Source organism: Ambystoma mexicanum, chromosome 2p (genome assembly GCF_040938575.1).
Source record: "Ambystoma mexicanum isolate Mex_15411 chromosome 2p, UKY_AmexF1_1, whole genome shotgun sequence".
Taxonomy (NCBI): Eukaryota; Metazoa; Chordata; class Amphibia; order Caudata; family Ambystomatidae; genus Ambystoma; species Ambystoma mexicanum.
The window spans coordinates 277,071,817-277,091,661 of NC_090923.1; the positions used below are offsets into that span (position 1 = coordinate 277,071,817).

At 47.8% G+C, this 19,845-nt stretch overlaps 1 protein-coding gene across 3 annotated transcripts in view; it reads right to left on the reverse strand.

Annotated features, from left to right (window-relative positions):
• The window catches only part of SFMBT1 (Scm like with four mbt domains 1), a 1,637,826-nt gene that overhangs the window by 20,891 nt on the left and 1,597,090 nt on the right, over positions 1-19,845 (reverse strand). For all 3 annotated transcript variants that reach the window (XM_069643544.1, XM_069643545.1, XM_069643546.1), the window contains exon 19: positions 15,009-15,254. In XM_069643544.1, coding sequence (XP_069499645.1) covers positions 15,009-15,254 — 246 coding nt within the window. The remainder of the gene's footprint in view (positions 1-15,008; positions 15,255-19,845) is intronic.

A 19,845-nucleotide genomic window follows, 5' to 3' on the forward strand; every position in this document is an offset into this window, starting at 1 on the left:
TGAGGCCCTGGGAACTGTAAATGCATTTTCTCCAAAAAGGGGGCATCTGTATATCGATTGTCTTGCATATGCAGATATTATTGTCCTTGATACAGCCCTTATAGGTCTCTAATGTAGCCATACATCACTTGAATCAAATGCAAAAGCAAACAATCTTGTTGTCAATCCTTCTAAAACAAAAAATGATTTTAAGTGGGAACGCAACGTAAAATGGTTTCCAATGGTGGATTGGCGGCATTTGTTTAGATGTTGTTTCTCAGCTATTTTATATAGGCTTTCCGGTATATAACACAAATCAAATTTGCAATCTGGTGAAGGCATAGTTAACCTTTTCCTTTTATTAGCTCAAATGTTAAGTACGCAATGAACGCGCGCTAATCACTGTATAAAGAGGCGGCCATCTTAAAGCCATTCACGACCTCGGGAAACCAAACCGCAAAGAACAAACTGCTGTTCCATCCGAAAGGAATTTTGATTTCACTTGCTATAAATAGGTAAGAACCCTCATTTTCTTACCATGAAACCACAATACTTCAAAAGCCATCAGTAGAACAATGCTAAAACGAAGCATTTTTCCTGTTGCCCCACTAGACTCCTGCGCGACCGGACGCCATCAAAAATCATGAACTTGACAATCACTGGCACCCTCAAAAAACTTGCATGCAACTTTTGAAAGGGTTCATTTAATTAAAAACTATTTGGACAGACAGCTCACTGGCAAGGTGAGCATTTTAATACTATCCATTTTTGCATTTCATTTACGAAAAAAATCCTTTATTTTGTAAAAAAGATACACTATGCTCGTTCAGTGAAAATAACGAGGACATAGTATGCACTGTTAAAATACTAATTCAACTGCCTAGTTCTCATTCATGTAATACGTCATTACACGGACAATTAATGATTTTTCACTAGACTTTTTTTGCTCATTTGACATTTGAAATGTGATGTTACCTATATACAATTGATTTACACGATTTGTTCATTATATATTTCTTCTTTTCAACAGATAATTGCTCTATGTATGACAAACAATACATTTAACAATGAAGTACTGTATTCTTTATGACAAAAACACCCTCCTGATGAACCAATGAACTTGGTGAAACACGTGTTGAGGGAACAATCTGTGTTAACCCTAAGGGATCACTTGAATTGATTCTGATAAAAAGAAAATAAAAGAAAAAATACTTTTGTTTGAAAAATACTTTGGAAAATCTATTTTTTTTATATTAGGTGCGCAGGCTGTATGACTACAACCATTGACTATTTTCCAATTCCTCCGTGTTCGATGGTACCTTCGTCGACTAGAGTCCCGCTGATAGTAGTCCCATCGACGAACGCAGCTTGGATGGTTTCTCTCCCGTCGAGTGTTCCGTCGACGAATGTGTTTTGGATGGTCCCGTCGACGAGTGCTCCGTGGACGAGCGTTTTGTGGAGGAGTGCCTCGTGGACGAATGGTGTGTTTCCTTCATCGACGACTGTTTCGTGGACGATAAATCCAATGACGAGGATCTTGCTGTAGACTATGTCTTATGTGTAATCGTCGTCGATGAGGGTTTCGTCGACGACGGGCATTTATCTTTCCCATCGCTCGTGGACGGTTTTCCCGTCAACGAATGATCCCCCCGGTTTTTTGCAAACTCCTCCTTACCTTTGGAGGTAGATTTGGCTGATGAATGTGACTTTCTGCCTTGAGGAGTCCAGTGGAGGTAGAAAGGGTATAAACTCCAGCTTCCTCTTACTTTTGGCAATGGGAGAGGAACTCCTTTCCACTGAAGGATCTGCTCTTCGAAGTTTGCCTCTCAGATGGAATGCTGGAGTGGACAGGAGCTTTTCTGACAGACTCTTCATCCGAAGATTGATCCCTGGCTTCTGTGCCTGTTCTGAAGAGTCTTGTTGGAAAAAGTCTTGCAAATATCGCATTTCTGAATGTCATGCGGATACAAGCAGTAAATGCAATATTCATGGGGGCCCTTCATGTAGACCAACTTCTTCTTGCACCTCATGCAGTCCCTGAACAGGGAAGGCTTCTTAACAGCCTGAGATGCAGCCATTCTGAAGAGAAGGTTTACGCAACGATTTTGGGTAAAAAACAAGAGATATTTGTCTCAAAAACTACCTGAGACCAAAGCCTCTAAACAAGGGAACAAAGTGGAATACATGTGTAAAATATATTCCTCACAAAAAGTAGAAAAAGAATTGAAGAGCTCATTGAGCTTGAGGATTCCCTAAGTCTGTTAGACTGCCGTGAAAAATCTGAAGATGGCTGCATGGGGCAAAGCTTAAGCCCTGCCACCTCATTGGTTGGGGCTATAAAGGAGCAAAATGAGGTGGAGGGACAACACAATAGAATGGCTCATAGGCCATGATGGGCTAGGTACATGCATGGCTATGTAGCAATGTGTGCATATTAAAAACATTTTAATAATTATTTTTTATCACCGAGGATTCCCAATCTGACGAAGGGGAATATTCAAGCAAGTCCTCAAAATCCAGCAGAGTTGCTGGGGGTCTCTAAGGTAGAGAGGAATTAGCACATTTCTGAGAATTCTCCCTAACAAACACGAACATTTACTGATGCTAAATATTGGATGATGATTAAAAGGCATAAAGTCAATATGGGATAGAGTTAGCAAGTCTCTAAAGGACAAAAGGAGAACTGCACCCGGCAAAAGCTGAATCAAAGAAGGTTAAAAGCAACATCAATATGGACACATTCATGCTCATATAACACGTGATGACGAGCTCGCAAACAAGGGATATTCATTAGGCCATGAGCTAAGATAGCAGTGTACCTAACACTGCCTCGGATGTCCCGAGATACTGCAGACTGGCATGGTCAACCTTCAAACATTAGACACAGGCATGAGGCCTATCGATCAAATAGGGTGGCCTAATTGGGAAACAAAGGAAGCGCTGACATGTCTCCAACCACCTGGGTTTTGTTTCTATGTACGAGCTGCTAACAAGCCGGATGTTCAAGGTTGGATTTGGGTTGCCAACCAATTCAAATAGACTGCCAAGCACTTTTTCATACAAATCTGCAGAGTATTAGTCTGCTGCCATATTTTCTGCTGTGACGATTGCTTTAGACCATGTGATTAGAGCTCAGGGTGTGTCTCACAGAAAAGAGACCACCAATGAGGGACTAACACGCACATTTTCTATATGTAGAAATGATCCCTTAATCCAATCCCACCCCTCGATAGGTTTTTGAAGTTTGTCACGTAGGATGATGTCATAGATGATGCATTTAGCATTATACAAACCACGCATGACTACAAAAACACTGTAATCCTGCATGAGTCGAGGTGATGAGTGTATATTCACCCTGCTTTACTTCTTGAGATTAAAGCAGTATTTTACCATCTCCTTTGAGTCTGTCTGGTTATTGGGTCCGAAGTATTTAATTGGTAATTCCATCTAGTACAACAAATGCTTCAAGGTGCTAAAGCACAATAGTATTGTATATAATAATAGTGAACAATTATATATTGCATACCTCAGTCATTTATTGTTTTGCTGACTAAATAGCAATACCAATTGACACCATATAATCTAATTTATATCGACAATATAGGCAATCTGTCTACATATTAGAGTACTTTTACATTTAGTGAGACTGTGAATCTAAGTCTTTTCTCAATGCTGGGGTATGTGTGCCTTTTTCATATAGCTCCTCATCTGTGCCCTGTATCTGAATTACACCTTTCTCGCAGCTACCTTTGCTAAAATGACCCCTACTTCGTTGTGGACTACAAATGTTGCCCTTCTAATGTTGCTGGTTTATTATTCTGATTCCAGCAAGTCTGAAGAAGGGGTGTGGTAGGGAGTACCCATGCATATTTTCATTGCTGCAGGACAGAATATCAAGTTGTAAATTGTGATCGCGATGAGTGGGAAGAGGCGCAACCAGAGAATCTGGATCCTGTCAATTCTTTGGTTCAGAGGGTGGCCCAAAAAGAGTCTGTGCCCCAGACTCCACAATTCCTTAAGATTGCCCTGGAAGTGCCAGCTTGGGATGTCATCATGATTCCCCTGCCTGATCCCAACGTGTTGGGCTTCGGGGTGGGGTGGGACGGGGCTAATTGGGGATAGACAAACAAAACTATCAAAAAGCCTGGTAGGTTTCACTATATCTGCTAAGTTAGTAGCAATCGTGTCAGAGTGTATTCGACCCTGTTCGTCATGTAGATTACGGTTGTTGTATGGTCTACTTATGAAAATGCTTTTGGACTATTTTATTAAAGCTGTGCAAAGCGTATTGTATCTCGAGCAGTTTTAACATGTTGATCTGCTGAGATTTCTGCACAGGTATCCACAAACTCTGTGCTGTGAGGGGCTGCCAGTATGCCCCTCCATCCTTACTTTGATGCATTTGTTGTTAAAACCACCTGCACTGGCAGACCGACAAAAGGGAATCCTTTCAAGAGATTTGCGAGAGGCCACCAGCATAATGCCTTTATCACCTTTTCGAAACTGATCATTTAATTGTCCCAATTGCCTGTCACTTGTGACTATTTGCTTGATAGCCATTCATGCAGAGGACACATGTGCAGTCATGCAAACGGGATATTTGCAAGACGCCATCATACCTGGCAGTTTCAATGATGGAACTCTGTTATGGACTGGTTGGCTCGATAAAAAGGGATGTGCGCCAAAAAGGCCTAATCGTATGATGGGTGCATCATTGTGCTTTTTGTGTCAACAATAGCTCCTAGGACTTGGTACATTTATTGAGAACCTCAGTTGAAGGAAATGCATGATCTTTCATATGTTTTCTTTGTGTTTTCCCCTGTTGTGAGTGTTAGGGAGAATTCTCATTTGTGTGCTAATTCCCTTCAACCTTAGAGACTGCCAGTTCTTTTGCTAGACTTAAGGACGTTTTAATTTTAACCCTGGAGTGGGCGAGCCCTTTTTCTCACTCTCTCATGTGTTTTGACCTGATTTGGATTATGTGTTTCCTTTGTTTTTGGAGTCTGACAAACTCCAAAGGCATCTACTTTTTGTTTGGTGCCACACAGCACCTTCAGTGCAGTGTCACATAGAAACCCTTTAGATTTCTCATAAGGTTTAAATAATTTTCTTGGGTGAACTACTGTTCCCAAGCAAAGTAAAGTGAAATTGAATTTTTACTTACGTTTTCTCTTTGTAGGTCCAGCACACACCATCTTATGTGGAGTGCTGGGTGGTTAACTTAGTAGCCACTCTTCCTACCTACTCATGTTACATTTATTATGTTACCCTCACTACTTTAAAAAGCTGGTGGCAGTGGTTTAATTTTCCTACCATTGTTCTTTTCTACCACAGGCTGAATCCTCAGCTGCAGTATAGCACCCATGGGTGACCATTTTGTCAAAATTGCCCCCGTCGTATTTTTTTGCTATTTTCTGTTTGTGAGGTCTTACTTGGGTTTTACTCTGCGGCCAAGCCAGGTTTGAGCCATTTGTTCGTTTTGCCTTTGGCAGGCTTCAGTACTGAAACCTGCCTCTGGCTAGAGTGTCTGGAAGGGTAGGAAGTGAGGGAGGTGCCCGAAACCCCCCTGTCCTTTATCTCTAGCAATTCCTGAATGCATCCAGTCCTGATTGGCTGGCTGGTTGTCCTTTTTGGACAGCCACCCTGCTGTTTGAGTGACAGTTATGCATGAATGGGAGAAACCTGCTTAAAAGGCGAGGCTTTCGGGACCAGAGGCAGAGTCGACCACTGGGAAGAACACCCGATGAAGAAAACGTGTACAAAGCTTGCTGCATCCCCCTGGACCTTTGAATTGTCTGGTGAAGCCCTGCTGTGTGCTGAAACTCCTTTTTCTGTTCCACAAGAGAAGCTCCGGAGGGGCCAACTTCTTCCCTTGGGTTAGTGGGACCAACTAACCCAGAGACGAACTCCACTGGACCATCTTCCCCAACTGGCTGTACTTCTTTGCTGCTGCAGGAACCGAGTTCCAGGGGCCGAGAAAGCCATAGTCGAGTGCAACGTCTGCAATCCGGCCAGAAGCTCCAGGAGTCTCCCCAGGACTCTCCAGAAGCAGGACGACCAGAGCTCAAGTCCCCTCACATGAGTGCAGGACTCAAGGAGTGAGTCAAGGAGTGAAGGGAGGCCAAACAGTGTCAAAGATCCACGGTGGTGTGCTGAAACCACGAAGTGTCCCTGATCTGAAAAGAGTCCGTAGCTGTCGCAGACCTCCGAATAGCTGCCACAGGCATCCTCCAGACGTCCTCCCACTTGTCCCCACAACTGAGGCTCAGGAACCCAGGATATGCATCGCTGCAACCAGACAGAAGCCAGCTCGACCACTCTTCTTTTAACCAGAGGTACTGCTTACACTTGGGGTACTTACCTCAGTGTTTTTAGCTTTGCTCTTCTCAGTTGAGACTTGCAGTAGCTACTTTGCTAGAGTTGATTTCAGCTCTACCCTTCACAAGTGTAACAGCTTGTGAACCTACAGTGATTTTTCTTCAACAAGACTGATCTATGAAGTGCCTCAGCTCCATAGACAGCGCTCAAATTGACTTTGGCTGTCCTGGCCCCCTGCAGACTCTTCTAGTCCACTTGACTTTAATATTTACTGTCCCTCAGAGGTAAACTCAGAGGTAAACTATTAATGCTGGGAAAGGTTTTTGTCTAAACGTCATTGGAAGATTTAAGTGCTCACATGCTCTGAGAACCTGTTTACACTTTTTCCTTCCCTTAACCTTTCCTTTCTACAAAACCTCAGAATCGACAAAGTGTACTAATGATATATAAATGCCATTACTGTCCTAGTGAAGTCACCTCAAGATGTAGGAAGTGTGTAAAAAAGATCTCTAAAGAGCATCTACTGGCTTTGTGTTGATTCTGGAAAAGTAGTTTAAAGTATATTTGATTGTTACATCTATTGCTATTTTTAAAGAATGCTTATTTAAAAACTGATGTTAAATAAATGTATAACTGAAACCTTGAGTGTGTTACTTGTATTTGCTAATTTCATTGCTACAGCTCACATTTACCCCTCTTGAGATAGGCCTGGCTGCTCAGTCACACTACCAACTTGTGTAGTACACGCCTATACCAAATGGTGGGTTACCTAATACCAAGAGGACAAGTGTTATGTAGTCTCCCACACGGTTATTACATCAATTTTTGCCTAACAGTGAGCAAATCATCTAGATAGTGGTAAACCTGCAGTTTCTGCAGTTGCAAGTGATTTGTGAGCACAATGTGCTTATGCATTCCCAAAAATAAGCACTTTGAGTGAGAAATGCTATGTGCCTATTTTGAATAACAGGTACTTTTGATGACATAGCATGAGTGGTCATGAAATCCCCTTTTTAAAAATAGTATTACCTCCTCTAGTTTCATTCTGAACTTTTGATGTTTGACAAACTTCTTCCCTGGGTGCAGGTCTAACACTGGTCTCATTGTTAGGTATTTTATGCCACCAGGAAGTACACTCAATAAATATGAGAATGCATTACTTACCGTAAAAGCATTTCTGATGATTGTATCTGCTTAGATTCACATGCTGTGCATAGGTCCGACATCCAGTGGTCACTGCGGAGTATTGCATTTTGTTTTTCGTAGTCGAAAAGGGGACGTCGACAAGGCGTGTCTGAAACACTATCCCTATAGTGACGTGCGTTGTACCCACAATCCCTCACGCGTCGAGGTCCCTCTGTTTGTATTTTTCTGCCCTGAGGGAGCCTTCTAGACGTGAGTGAGTACAGAAAAGAGAGAGATATATAAAGGAAGTCTATGTTCCTTCCATCCGAGCGGGGAGGAAGGGCGGGCGCATGTGAATCTAAGCAGATACAATCATCAGAAATGCTTTTACGGTAAGTAATGCATTCTCTTCTGATGTTTGTTAATCTGCTTAGAATCACATGCTGTGCATAGACTAGCGAGCAGTACCCGGAGTTGGCGGTGGGTTATGAGAAGGAACAGTAGAGAAAAGGTGTCGTAATACTGCCTGTCCCACCTGGGAGTCAGATCTAGAGTGTGTATCTAGACAGTAGTGTTTTGTAAAGGTGTGCACAGAACTCCAGGTAGCTGCTTTGCAGATGGACTCAAGGGGAACATTTGCAATGAATGCTATGGATGCCCCCGTGCCTCGAGTAGAGTGTGCTCTTGGCCTAAAGGGCAGTTCTCTCTTAGCAAGAGTATAGCAGAGAGTGATGCATTGAACAATCCATCTAGAAATAGTGGATTTTGAAACTGCATCTCCTTCTCTTCCTGCTGCCACCGAGACGAAGAACTGATTAGTCTTCCTCAGTGGTCTGGTTCTTTCCATGTAGAACATGACCGCTCTGCGTACATCTAGTGTGTGCAGAGTCCTTTCTCCCAAATTGGAAGGATTTTGAAAGAACGTTGGTAGTTCTATAGATTGGTTTACGTGGAATTTAGAAATAAATTTCGGAGCAAACCTAGGGTGAGTGCGTAGAACCACTTTATCTTTGTGAACTGTAACGAAGGGGTCTAGAATAGAAAGAGCCTGAAGTTCACTTACTCTCCTGATGGAGGTGATAGCTATTAAAAAAGCAGTCTTAAGCGTGAGGTGTTTAAGAGATGCTTTGTGCATGGGTTCGAATGGAGAGCCCATGAGTCTGGTAAGTACCACATTAAGGTCCCATCCGGGAGCTGGGTCAGCTATCGGGGGGTGTATTCTCTTTACTCCCTCCATGAAGGCCTTTATAACAGGGATCCTCCACCACGACACTTTGAGTTGGGAAGTGGTGTATGCAGAAAGTGCAGCTAGGTGGACTTTAATGGAGTTAAACACTAGACCTGAATCCAATAGGTGGGTCAGGTATAGGACCACATGTGTGGGAGAGCAGTCAATAGGGTTGATGCTTTTACTCCTGCACCAGATGACAAATCTTTTCCACTTGCTAGAATAGCAGTGGCGAGTGTTCGGTTTCCGGGCTTCCCTGAGGATGTCCATGCATCTTTGCGGGAGTTGTAGATGTCCGAACTCTATGATCTCAGGAGCCAAGCTGCTAAGTTCATGTTCTGGGGGCATGGATGCAGAGTCCTGCCTTTGTCCTGAGACAGCATGTTGTACGGGCAGGGGAGTTTTACTGGGGGGGATAGAGACATCTCCATCAAGTGAGCGAACCATGGTTGTCGTGCCCACATTGGGGCCACTAGTATCATGGTCACTTGTTCCTGGTGCATCTTGTGCACCACTTTGTTGAGAAGGGGAGTCGGGGGAAAAGCGTAAACAAATTTCCCTGACCATTGCATCGACAGACCGTTCCCCTTGGATTGGTTCTGGGGGTACCTGGAGGCGTAACTTAGGCATTGTGAGTTTTCCAGGGTTGCGAACAGGTCTATTTCTGGGAATCCCCATTGTGTGAAGACGTCGAAGACGATGTCTTCGTGCAGGCGCCATTCGTACTCTTTGGGCAGGGGGAAATCTCTGCTGAGACTGTCTGCTAGCAGATTGAGTTCCCCGGGTACATGTAGTGATAGTAGGAACATGTCCTGTTTGAGAGCCCACTTCCATATATTCTGGGCCAGCTTGGACAGGCCTGGAGAGTGGGTGCCCCCTTGCTTGTTGATGTAGTACATGGCTGTGGTGCTGTCTGTAAGGACCATTACTGTTTTGCCTTGTAGGTGTTCCTGGAAGGCTCTTAGCGCCTTGAACACTGCTAGTAGCTCCAGTAGATTTATGTGTTTGGATGCTACGTTCGGAGTCCACACTCCGTGAGCAGTCTGATGGGATAGGTGCGCCCCCCATCCTGTGAGGGATGCGTCTGTGGTTAGAGTGGCTTCCGCCGCGGGTGTGGCAAAGGGTTTCCCTTTTTCCATGTTTTCCTTTGTCCACCACCGTAGCGAGAGAACTAAGGCCTGCGAGACCACAACTAGATCCTCCCATAGTCCGCTGGCCTGACACCACTGGCTGTTGAGCCACTCTTGCATTGGGCGCATGCGCAGGCGCGCGTGAGGTACCAAATAAATACACGACGCCATCATTCCTAGCAAGCGCATTGCTTTGCGTACCGTCACCTCTCGACCGGTTACATATTGAGGGATCTGAAACAGCATGTTTTGGACCCTCTCTCTGGAGGGGAAGACGAGGCCGTCCTTTGTTTGAATTAGAGCCCCTAGGAATTGCTTGATTTGACTGGGGTCTAAACTGGACTTCTTTTCGTTGATGGAGAAGCCCAACTGGAACAAAAGGTCTACTGTCTTTTGGGTATTGGAGAAGCATGTTTCGTAAGAATCCCCTGTTATGAGCCAGTCGTCGAGGTAAGGGTAAACTGGGATGGACAACCTGCGCAGGTGGGCCGCTGCCACTGCCAGCACCTTCGTGAATACCCTTGGTGCTGATGCTATGCCGAAGGGTAGCACTTTGAACTGGTAGTGTTTGCCCTCTATCATGAACCTGAGGTATTTTCTGTGCGCTGGCAACATTGAAATATGAAAGTATGCATCTTTCATGTCCAATGTTGTCATGTAATCTCCCTGAGAAAGCAGTGGGATTACTTCCTGTAAGGTTACCATACGAAACTTTTGGGGTTTGATAAACTTGTTCGCTGGGCGCAGATCTAATACAGGGCGCATGGTTAGATCCTTTTTGGATACAAGGAAGTACACTGAATAAATACCTTCCGTTACCTGAGATAGAGGCACGACCTCTATGGCTCCTTTTTCCAGCAGTTGTAGTACTTCTTGGAGAAGGATGGCAAGATGTTCCGGTGTCATGCGACGTCCCCTCGGGGGTCTGTAGGATGGGGAACTGTTGAATTCGATACAGTATCCGTGGGCTACGGTGGAAAGTACCCAACGGTCTGAAGTTATCTCCTCCCATGCAGGAAGAAAGGATGTTATCCGGCCCCCGACCGGTGTTGCATGGGAGGGGACGCGAATCTTCGCGTCACTTGGAGTTGTTGGGGGCTTGGGAGCCTCTGGGGGTGGATCCCCGACCCCTCCCTTTGCCCCGGCGTTGGCCTCTTTGGCTGTACTGCCCACTATTGGTTTGGTAATTGGTGGCAGGGTATTGCTGATGTTGATTTTGTTGTTGGTGTTGGCCACGAAAAAAGCGTTTGTTGCCATAGCCGCGCCTGGTAGTGGGCTTAGAGATTTGGTCAAGAGTCTTGATAGTGTCGAACTCTTTTTTTAGCCATCTCTAGGGCTTCATCTACCGCTTTTCCGAAGAGGTTAGCGTCCTCGACAGGATTATTTATCAAAGACGCCTGTGTCTCTGGTTTAAAGCCTGAGTTGCGCAGCCATACATGGCGCTTTAGGAGTATTCCTTGTACCAAGGAACGTCCTGCTGTTTCTGCCGCGTCCAGAGAGTTTTTAACAATGCTCTGGTTCACTTGGGTTCCTTCGCCAATAGTTGACAGTAGGCGCGTACGTAAAGGCTCCGGTGCTTCCTCTGCGTCTTTTCGCAGTTTGGCCCACTGCGCGTCTGCGTAGCTTGCAAGCAAGGAATTGTTGTTGGCAATTCTTGCTGAGAAGGCAGCCGAGGAAGTAACTCTTTTTGCAAGGGCATATAGCCTCTTGCCCTCCTTGTCAGGGGGTGCCTCACTGGTGGAAAGTGGTACCCCTGCCCTCTTTCTAGTATTAGATACCACTAGGGAATCCGGAATGGAATGTCCCCTAATGTAGAGGGGGTCTGAGGGTGAAGGAGTGAAAAGTTTTTCAATCCGTGGATTGACCCCTCTGATCATTGCGGGAGTGGACAGCGAAGGTATGATCCTTCTCTTCACTGAAGCGAGGAGTGGAATGGTCTGGCTGACCAGGGGTTTTTCTTTAATCACTCTTTCTACAAAGTCCAATTCTGGAGAGAGTTCCCCGGTGTCGAGTTCGAAATGCGCTGCTGCTCTGCGCAACAGTGCATTGAACGTGGGCTGATCGTCAATTGGAGACGTGTTCCTAACTGGAGAATTGTCCGGAGGAGTTAGGTTTAGGACATCAGTGTCGGAATACACTGATGGTGATTGCCAGGGGTGTGAAGGTCCCTCTTCTGGGTTAACCCCGAAGCCTTCTTCTTCTTCTATAATGTCTGTTCTGTCTTCCAGACATTCCTCCTGGTTCTGTTCTTCATTGTCCATGAAATCATCTTCTTCCTCGAAGTATTGTTCCTCCCCAGTGAGGTCATATACATCTTGGAAGTCTGAGGCTGTGTCCTGCTGGGGATCGACTAGCCTCGGATTTTTGGCCCTGGGGTCCTCCTGAGGCCCTTCTCTGGTCCTCTTGTGAGTTTGAGAGGCCTGGGTGCTCATGAACCTTTCCATCCTCTCCATACAGAGGTGGAGTCTTTCCATTGTTCATGGGGTACCCCAGAGCGGTCTGGCGGGGGAAACATAGGGTTATCTAACTCGAAATGGCTCGACCTCTCCCAAAGCGTCGAGGAAAGTGTCCCGTCGCCCTCCGAAAAACCTTCAGGTGTGTCGGGAGACTCCCTGACTGAAGGGGGTAGGCCCTGCTTCCCTTCAGGCTTTTTCGGCGTATCCTTTAACTTATGCGTAACGCTCGACGTAATCTTCGGCGTACGCTTTTGGGCGTCGGCTACAGCGATCCTTGCTAAGCTATCGGCGACTCGCTTGTCGGCGACTCGTTTGTCGGCGGAAGCTTGAGTTTTCGACGCTATGGGTATCGAACGCTCTACGGCAGTCTGCGCTTTCTGTTGATGCGCACCGGCCGATGGTTTGGTGGCAGCGCCCTTGTTTGCCGAAAGCCAAGTCGCAGGTCGCGGCTGCGGTTGCGAGAGGGGCTTCGAACCCGAACGGTCCGAGGAGGCTGCCGGTGGAACCTGCGTCTCCTTGGGCGCCGAAGGTCTTTTCGACTTCGTCGAAGAAGAGCCGTGGGTTGTGTGTTTATGTGGATCTTTGTGTGCGTCTGTGTCGCCGGGGTGTTCATCCCCATAAGCAGGGCGTGAGCCGAGCCCGTCGGGGCCGGGGACAGACGACGAAGCGCGTAAGCGCTCCTTAGAGGGGGTTTCGACTTCCGTAGCGGAGGTCGTGTTATCGCGTTCCTCGTCACTGTCGGTGGTAGCAGCGGCGGGTGAACCTTCGGCCTTCGACATCGCGTAGGCCGCCCACCTTTTAACCCTTCGGTCTTTTAGAGTTTTAGGCTTAAGAAGCCGACAAGCCGCGCACCCTTCCTCCCTGTGATCGAGGGGCAAGCAGCGGTTACATCGTGAGTGCTTGTCCTTCCAAGTGAATTTGCCTTTACAAAGTGGGCAAAACCTAAACGGTGTCCTCTCCATAGCCGAGGCAATAAATCGCGATAAACACCCCAAGGGAAAGGAAGGGGAAAGGGAAAGGCATTCTCAGAAAAGACCCAGAGATGTCCCACGACCCCACTCTCCCTACTGTATATGGCCTGCGAGGCCAGGCCACGTGTTCGGCAGCGCCGAAGGATTTCTTCCGCTCGACCCTCCGTCGAAGATTCTTTTCGGCGGAGAACAGCTTACAACTGCGTCGAGGGAGGGATTATTAATATTAGAGAAAAAACGACCAAAGGTCGAGGAGTTGCAATGTCTCTCGAGGAGCTCCGCGTGAAGGCGACCAGAAGCTGGGCGGAAAAAAACAATCTGAGGGACCTCGACGCGTGAGGGATTGTGGGTACAACGCACGTCACTATAGGGATAGTGTTTCAGACACGCCTTGTCGACGTCCCCTTTTCGACTACGAAAAACAAAATGCAATACTCCGCAGTGACCACTGGATGTCGGACCTATGCACAGCATGTGATTCTAAGCAGATTAACAAACATCAGAAATATATATATATTTTTTCTGGATACCTCTTTGATGAACTTTTTCCACTTCATCTTGCAGAAGTTGCAGATGAAGATCCAACACCTTCTGCGCCATCAGCAACTTCTGTGGGAGGGTCATAGATTCAGTGAAAGACCCAATAGTTTCATACAGTAACACCCACGTGTCCGTTGTGATCTCCTACAATATAGGGTGAGCAATGTTTTCAGTCCTATGACTCGAGATACATGGGAGGGGACCTGTAGCATTGAATCTGTTTTGAGGAGGATACTCCCCCTATGGAAGCACCTCTCCCATGACACTGACCTCAATAAGTACGATGCGGGTAGCAGACTAACTTGGCGACATGCCATGGACCGATTCCCCTTAAGAGGTCTGTGGATAATTTGAGTGGGTGTAACTGCGAGCTTGGGAACAAAAATAGGCAATTGCTTGAGAGCTCCGCACCCACAGGAAAGCATTACCCTACATTTGCTAACATATTTGAGTGTCTTTTGTTCCTTCTTCGCATTGTCAAGTGCTTTATCAATCACTTGAAGTGGTGCCTCTTCCAAAGGTATATTTATGAGCTGTTGTGTCTCAGATTTGAACCCTGTTTCTTGGATCCACACATGCCTCTTTGTGTGGATCCATGTAGGGATTATGTCTGCTGGCACACCAAATAACAGATGCACAGCACAAACTATACATAAGGTGTCAATTATATGGATGCTAGTGTTTTCAATTACACTTATTAAAGGTTGACAGGCAGTGCCGCAGTCCACACAGAATCAATTAACTTGAGAAATGAACTGTTAAAACACAGGGGCTTTCCCTTAGCAGATGGAACTTGATCACGCAGTGAAACAGCACTTTTCATGGGATTTGTTAATAGTTCAAGAAAAACACACAACGGCAACCCAAGGCATAAGAAGAGCAATATTATGGGAATATTTCATGGGAGATATCACATGCAAGCGGAGAGACAGAAAGACTATTATAATGGCTTGTTGCTTATACTTCCTTTTAGTACCTCTACTTCACTCCATTCGCATCAAAGAGGACACCGTAGGAAGCATTCATACCAACTAACACCCAACTACACTATCAAATCCATTTATAAAGTTTTAGTCTATCACAACGGCATACTATATATACGCTAACATTCAACATGATAACACGGGCCCCTTTGCACCTCTCACATTGTGAGACCTGGTCTAACTCAATTGTTCACCTTTTGAGTAATGTAAATGGAAAAGCAAAGGCAGCTCTTTCACAAGATGCCAACGATGTATTCTTGGTAAATTACCACAAGTACCTTTGGTGAGGGAGGTTTGTTTTCATCGCCGGACAAGGAACATGCACGCAACTTCCTTTTTCGCTTTTCTCTATCTTGAGCAAGAGAGTAGGAACGATCACTGTGTGTGGGTGAAGACGATCGTGATTTCTTCTCAGACACTTCAGACCCCTCATGGAGCTCGTCCTGAAGCTCTACAGTGCTGTCCTCACTCAGTGATTCAATATCCATGTCATCTTGCTCATCCTCGTCTTCTCCAGCACTGCCCTGTGATAAGTAGAGGAAAGGCGGAACATGGTTATAACCAGAATTGTATAAATTTATGGTATAGGTATGTGCAGACCTATTCAATTCAAACATGGGAGAATTGTACAGCAGACATGTGTAAGACAGATCAATTATTAAAAATCACTGAGATAAAGAACTGCTATGTGCATGTGCTACTTGTAGAGTTGTTAATGTGCTTGCTATATCCATATTTTAGAAACTATTTCAAATGGAAAATGAGTGCATACAAAAGTAAATCCACACCAGGACATTTCTTTTATCTTTATTGCAGGTTACACAGATGTAAATTTGAACCAGTAGAGTTTAAAACAGGATTGTGGTGCAAGACTATAACATGTATTATAAAGGCGGAGTCCTAAGTAGTGTCATTAATAACACAAAATAGCTGGATCATTTGATGCAGCAGGACCTGTGAGGATCTGTGGGGGAGAATCTCTTCCCCCTCCGGGCCTATCAATCCATGAGAAACAACAATTACTGTCCCAAAGCAATAGGTATGTCTGACACAATCATTGAAGAGTCGGGCCATTGTGCTTCCACCTGCGTCCTTCCTGGCTCAATCAACAATGTGGCGGGTGTGGTGACACAGAATCCAAGCAGTAATGCTTTGCAAACGTTGGCAGAGATGCCATGTAGCAACCCGCCAAATGTCCATAAGGAACAAGTTACTTACCTGTAACTGTTGTTCTCCAGCATGCGTCTGGCATGGATTCACATGCTCATGAATATTCCCTGTCGTCAGGCTGGGAATCCTCTGTAAAGAAAGAAATCAGTTTCAGTTTCGTTTCTGAACTGTCTTTCTATTAGTAACCAATCACTGGTCTCTGGGTCATACTGCCCCCAGCCAATGACTGCCCTCTACCTAAGCCCCTCCTCTGGAAGCCATCTTCAGATTTGGTAGCATGTAAAGTGGCAGCAGGACCAAGCAAAGAGCCGCAGAGGGGTTGGAGGGAGGGTTTGCATGTGAATCCATGCCAGACCCATGCTGGAGAACTACAGTTACAGGTAAGTTACTTGTTCCTTCTCCAGCATGGGGTCTGGCATGGATTCACATGCTCATGAATACAAGAATACATAGCAGTACACACATGCACCACCATGGGAGGTGGCAAGGCTCAACATTAAGCATTTCAACAACTCAACATTAAGCATCTCTTAACTCATCACCAGGCTCACCTTCAAGTGAACAGGTTGCGCAGCACTGCCTGGCCGACTCTGGACTCCTCCCTGGAATCCCGGTCGACGCAGTAGAATCTCGTGAAGGTGTGTCTCAACCTCCACGTAGCAGCCCTTCAGATGTCCAGGCAAGGGCACACCAGACAGGAACGCTGTAGTAGCAGCGATCGCTCTGGTTGAATGGGTTCTCGGACGGCCGGGCAACCATCTGTTTGCCAACCGGTGACAGTGCATGATGCAGCCGGAGAGCCACACAGCGCCAAAGTTCACAAACAGTTGCGATGTCTTCAGAAAACTCTTTGTGCAGTCCACGTAGAACTTCAGCGCTCTAGCTACATCCAGCGAATGCAAAGCCCTCTCAGCCGGCGACGAGAAGAAAACGGGCAACACCAAGGGCTCGTTTAGATGGAGTCTGACGGCACCTTGGGCATGAAGGAGGGGTGCGTCCTCAGCACTACCCTCGTCTCGTGGAATGTCAGATATGGAGGTTTACAGGAGAGGGCCTGGATCTCTCCCACTCTTTGTGCGGAGGTGATGGCCACAAGAAACGCTGTCTTCCACGATAGGAACTTCAGCGGCGCCGAATGCAGAGGCTTGAATGGAGGACCCATGAGCCTGGACAGCACCACATTGAGCTCCCATGCCGGGGCTGGAGCCTTCACCGGTGGGAACGAACGGAACAGTCCTTTCATGAACTCCTTCACCCGGCGGTGCGACCACAGCGACGACCGCCCCAGAGTTCTGGTATAGCGGGAGATGGCCGTCAGATGGGTTTTGATGGATGCATGCACCAGCCCCGCTTTGGCCAGCAACAGCAAGTACGGCAGCACTTGAGGGGCTGTAATGCGTAGAGGGTTGATCTTCTGCGCACGGCACCAGGAAGAGAACCTATTCCATTTATGTCCATAGCAGTTAAGAGTCGAGGATGCCCTGGCCTTGGCAAGTACCTCCTTGCAGTCCGCCGGGGTATCATAGTTTTCCAACTCTAGTGCCGCAGGAGCCAGGCCTGCAGGTTCAGCGATTCTGGGTCGTGGTGCAGGATCTCGCCTCCTTCCCTGGCGAGAAGATCTGCGTCCGCCAGTAGCTTGACTGAGGGGGACGCTGACATGCCTAGAAGGTGCGGGAACCATATCTGCCTCGGCCACACTGGTGCGACGAGGATCATACTGCACCGGGACCGTCTGAGTTGACTGATGAGCCGCAGAAGCAACAGTAACGGTGGGAACGCATAGAGGAACAGGCCGTCCCAGGGGAAGGAGACTGCATCGCCCAGGCTGAGGAACCCTGCTGGCGAACCTCCGGCACTTGGTGTTCGCCGCCGTCGCAAACAGGTCTATCTGGGGATTGCCCCATCGCCGGAATAGGCGATCCACTTGCTCCTGCCGGAGCTCCCACTCATGGCACGCACGCTGTGTGAGTCGGCGACGGTGTACTTTACTCCTGCCAGGTGGAATGGTACCAGGAACATCCCCTGGGCAACGGCCCAGTGCCACAAGTCCTGTGCTTCCTTGGATAGAGCTGTGGCTCTGGTGCCCCCCTGCTTACGGATGTAGAACATCGTGGTGGTGTTGTTGGTGCCCGTACTACTTTTCCCTTGAGGGACGGGAGGAAGGATCCAAGGGCCCAGAACACGGCTCGGAGTTCCAGGACGTTGATGTGTAGAGACCTCACCTCCGGGAGCCAAAGGCCTCTTGCGTGGAGATCTCTGATATGCGTGCCCCATCCCTCCAGAGAGGCGCCTGTCTTCACTGTTTCCTGATGCGCCGGGGTCTGGAAGTCCACGCCCGCCGCGAGATGCACTCAGGTGCCCCACCACCGGATTGCCTGCCGGAAGGTCTCGTTGAGGGAGATCTGGTCTTCGAAGTTTCCCGCCACTTATACCCAACGAACGTCAAGGAATTCTTGCAGGCCCCATCTGCAACCTGCACAGTCGCACGAGGTAGATGCATGATGACATCATGCCGAGCTAGGACTTGATGGACCTCACCATGGCAACCTCTGTGGTCAACAGCCATTGTACCTTGCGCAGGATGGCCTTGATCCTCTCCTCCGACGGGGACGCTAGCCACGCCACTGTGTTGAGTCTGGCTCCCAGGAACAGGGCGTCCTGCGATGGCACCAAGCAGGACTTTGCAAAGTTAATTGAGAACCCAAGTTCCATGAGCAGGTGGACGTTCCTCGCTGTGTGGTTGACGGTGAGTTCCATGATTTCACTCGGGTTGAGCCAATCGTCCAGGTAGGGGTAGACGTGGATCGCCTGCAGGCGCAGCCACGCCACCACAGGTGGCAGGCACCTAGTGATGGCCCTTGACACCAATTTCAAACCGAAGGGCAGTGCCTTGAACTGGTAGTGCCGCACTTGTACCATGAAGCGCACAAACTTTCGATGTCCTTTGTGTATAGGGATGTGGAAGTAGGCATCCTCCAAGTCCAGCGACGACAGAAAGTCGCCTTCCTCCAGTTGTCCCAGCACGTGCTGAAGGGTGACCATCCGGAACTTCTGGGATTTTATGAACTTGTTGAGGCGGTGGAGGTCTAGAATGGGCCGCCAGCCGCCGGTCTTTCTGACGAGGGAGTACCGTGAGTACACTCCAGAGCCCCGGAGCCTCTTTGGGACGAGTTCTATCGCACCCTTTTCCAGCATTGCTCGTACCTCCAGAAGCAGCTGTGGAACGTTATTTTCCTTCCTGGCCACTGGTGGAAAGTTAGGGCACCGCTTTTGGAACACCAGAGTGTGCCCGTGGACCAGGGCATCCAGCACACAACGGTCGGTGGAGATTGACTTCCACACGCCAATGAAGTTCGCCAGCCAGCCTCCCACCGGGGTGCTCGGGTGGGGCCAGACGTCATGGCCGGTTCAGTCTTGCTTCGCCAAGGCCTTGCCCCCTTGGCGACAACGTTGGTGTCCACCGGCCTTGTTGCGGACTCTGTAGGCTTCCTGAGACGACGAGCGGGCCGCTTGGCGGTACAACGTGGAGCTGCTGCCGAATCCTTTGAAGGCACCTTGTGACTTGCCTCTGGAGGTCCGAAAGGACGGCTGCCGCTGATGGAGAACCCAAGGCCCGGGCCGTCTCGTTGTCTGCCTCGATGGCCTACAGAGACTCGTCCACTGCCTTGCCGAACAGGTTGTTCCCATCAAAGGGCTTGTCCAGTACCCTGGTCTGCACGTCCTGACGGAAGTTGGTGGCCATGAGGCAAACACTGTTGCCCATCTGGCGAAAACCAGTGTCAGCGATGTCCGTGGCCACCGTGATGGTGTGGTCCGACGTCACCTCACCTTCCTGCAGGATGTCATCTGAGAGGAAGTCCAGGAGGGAGCGATCTTAAACCACAGCTCCCTGTCGTAGCGGGCCACGATCGCAACGGCGTTGGTCGCCTTTATGGTTGTCGCTGC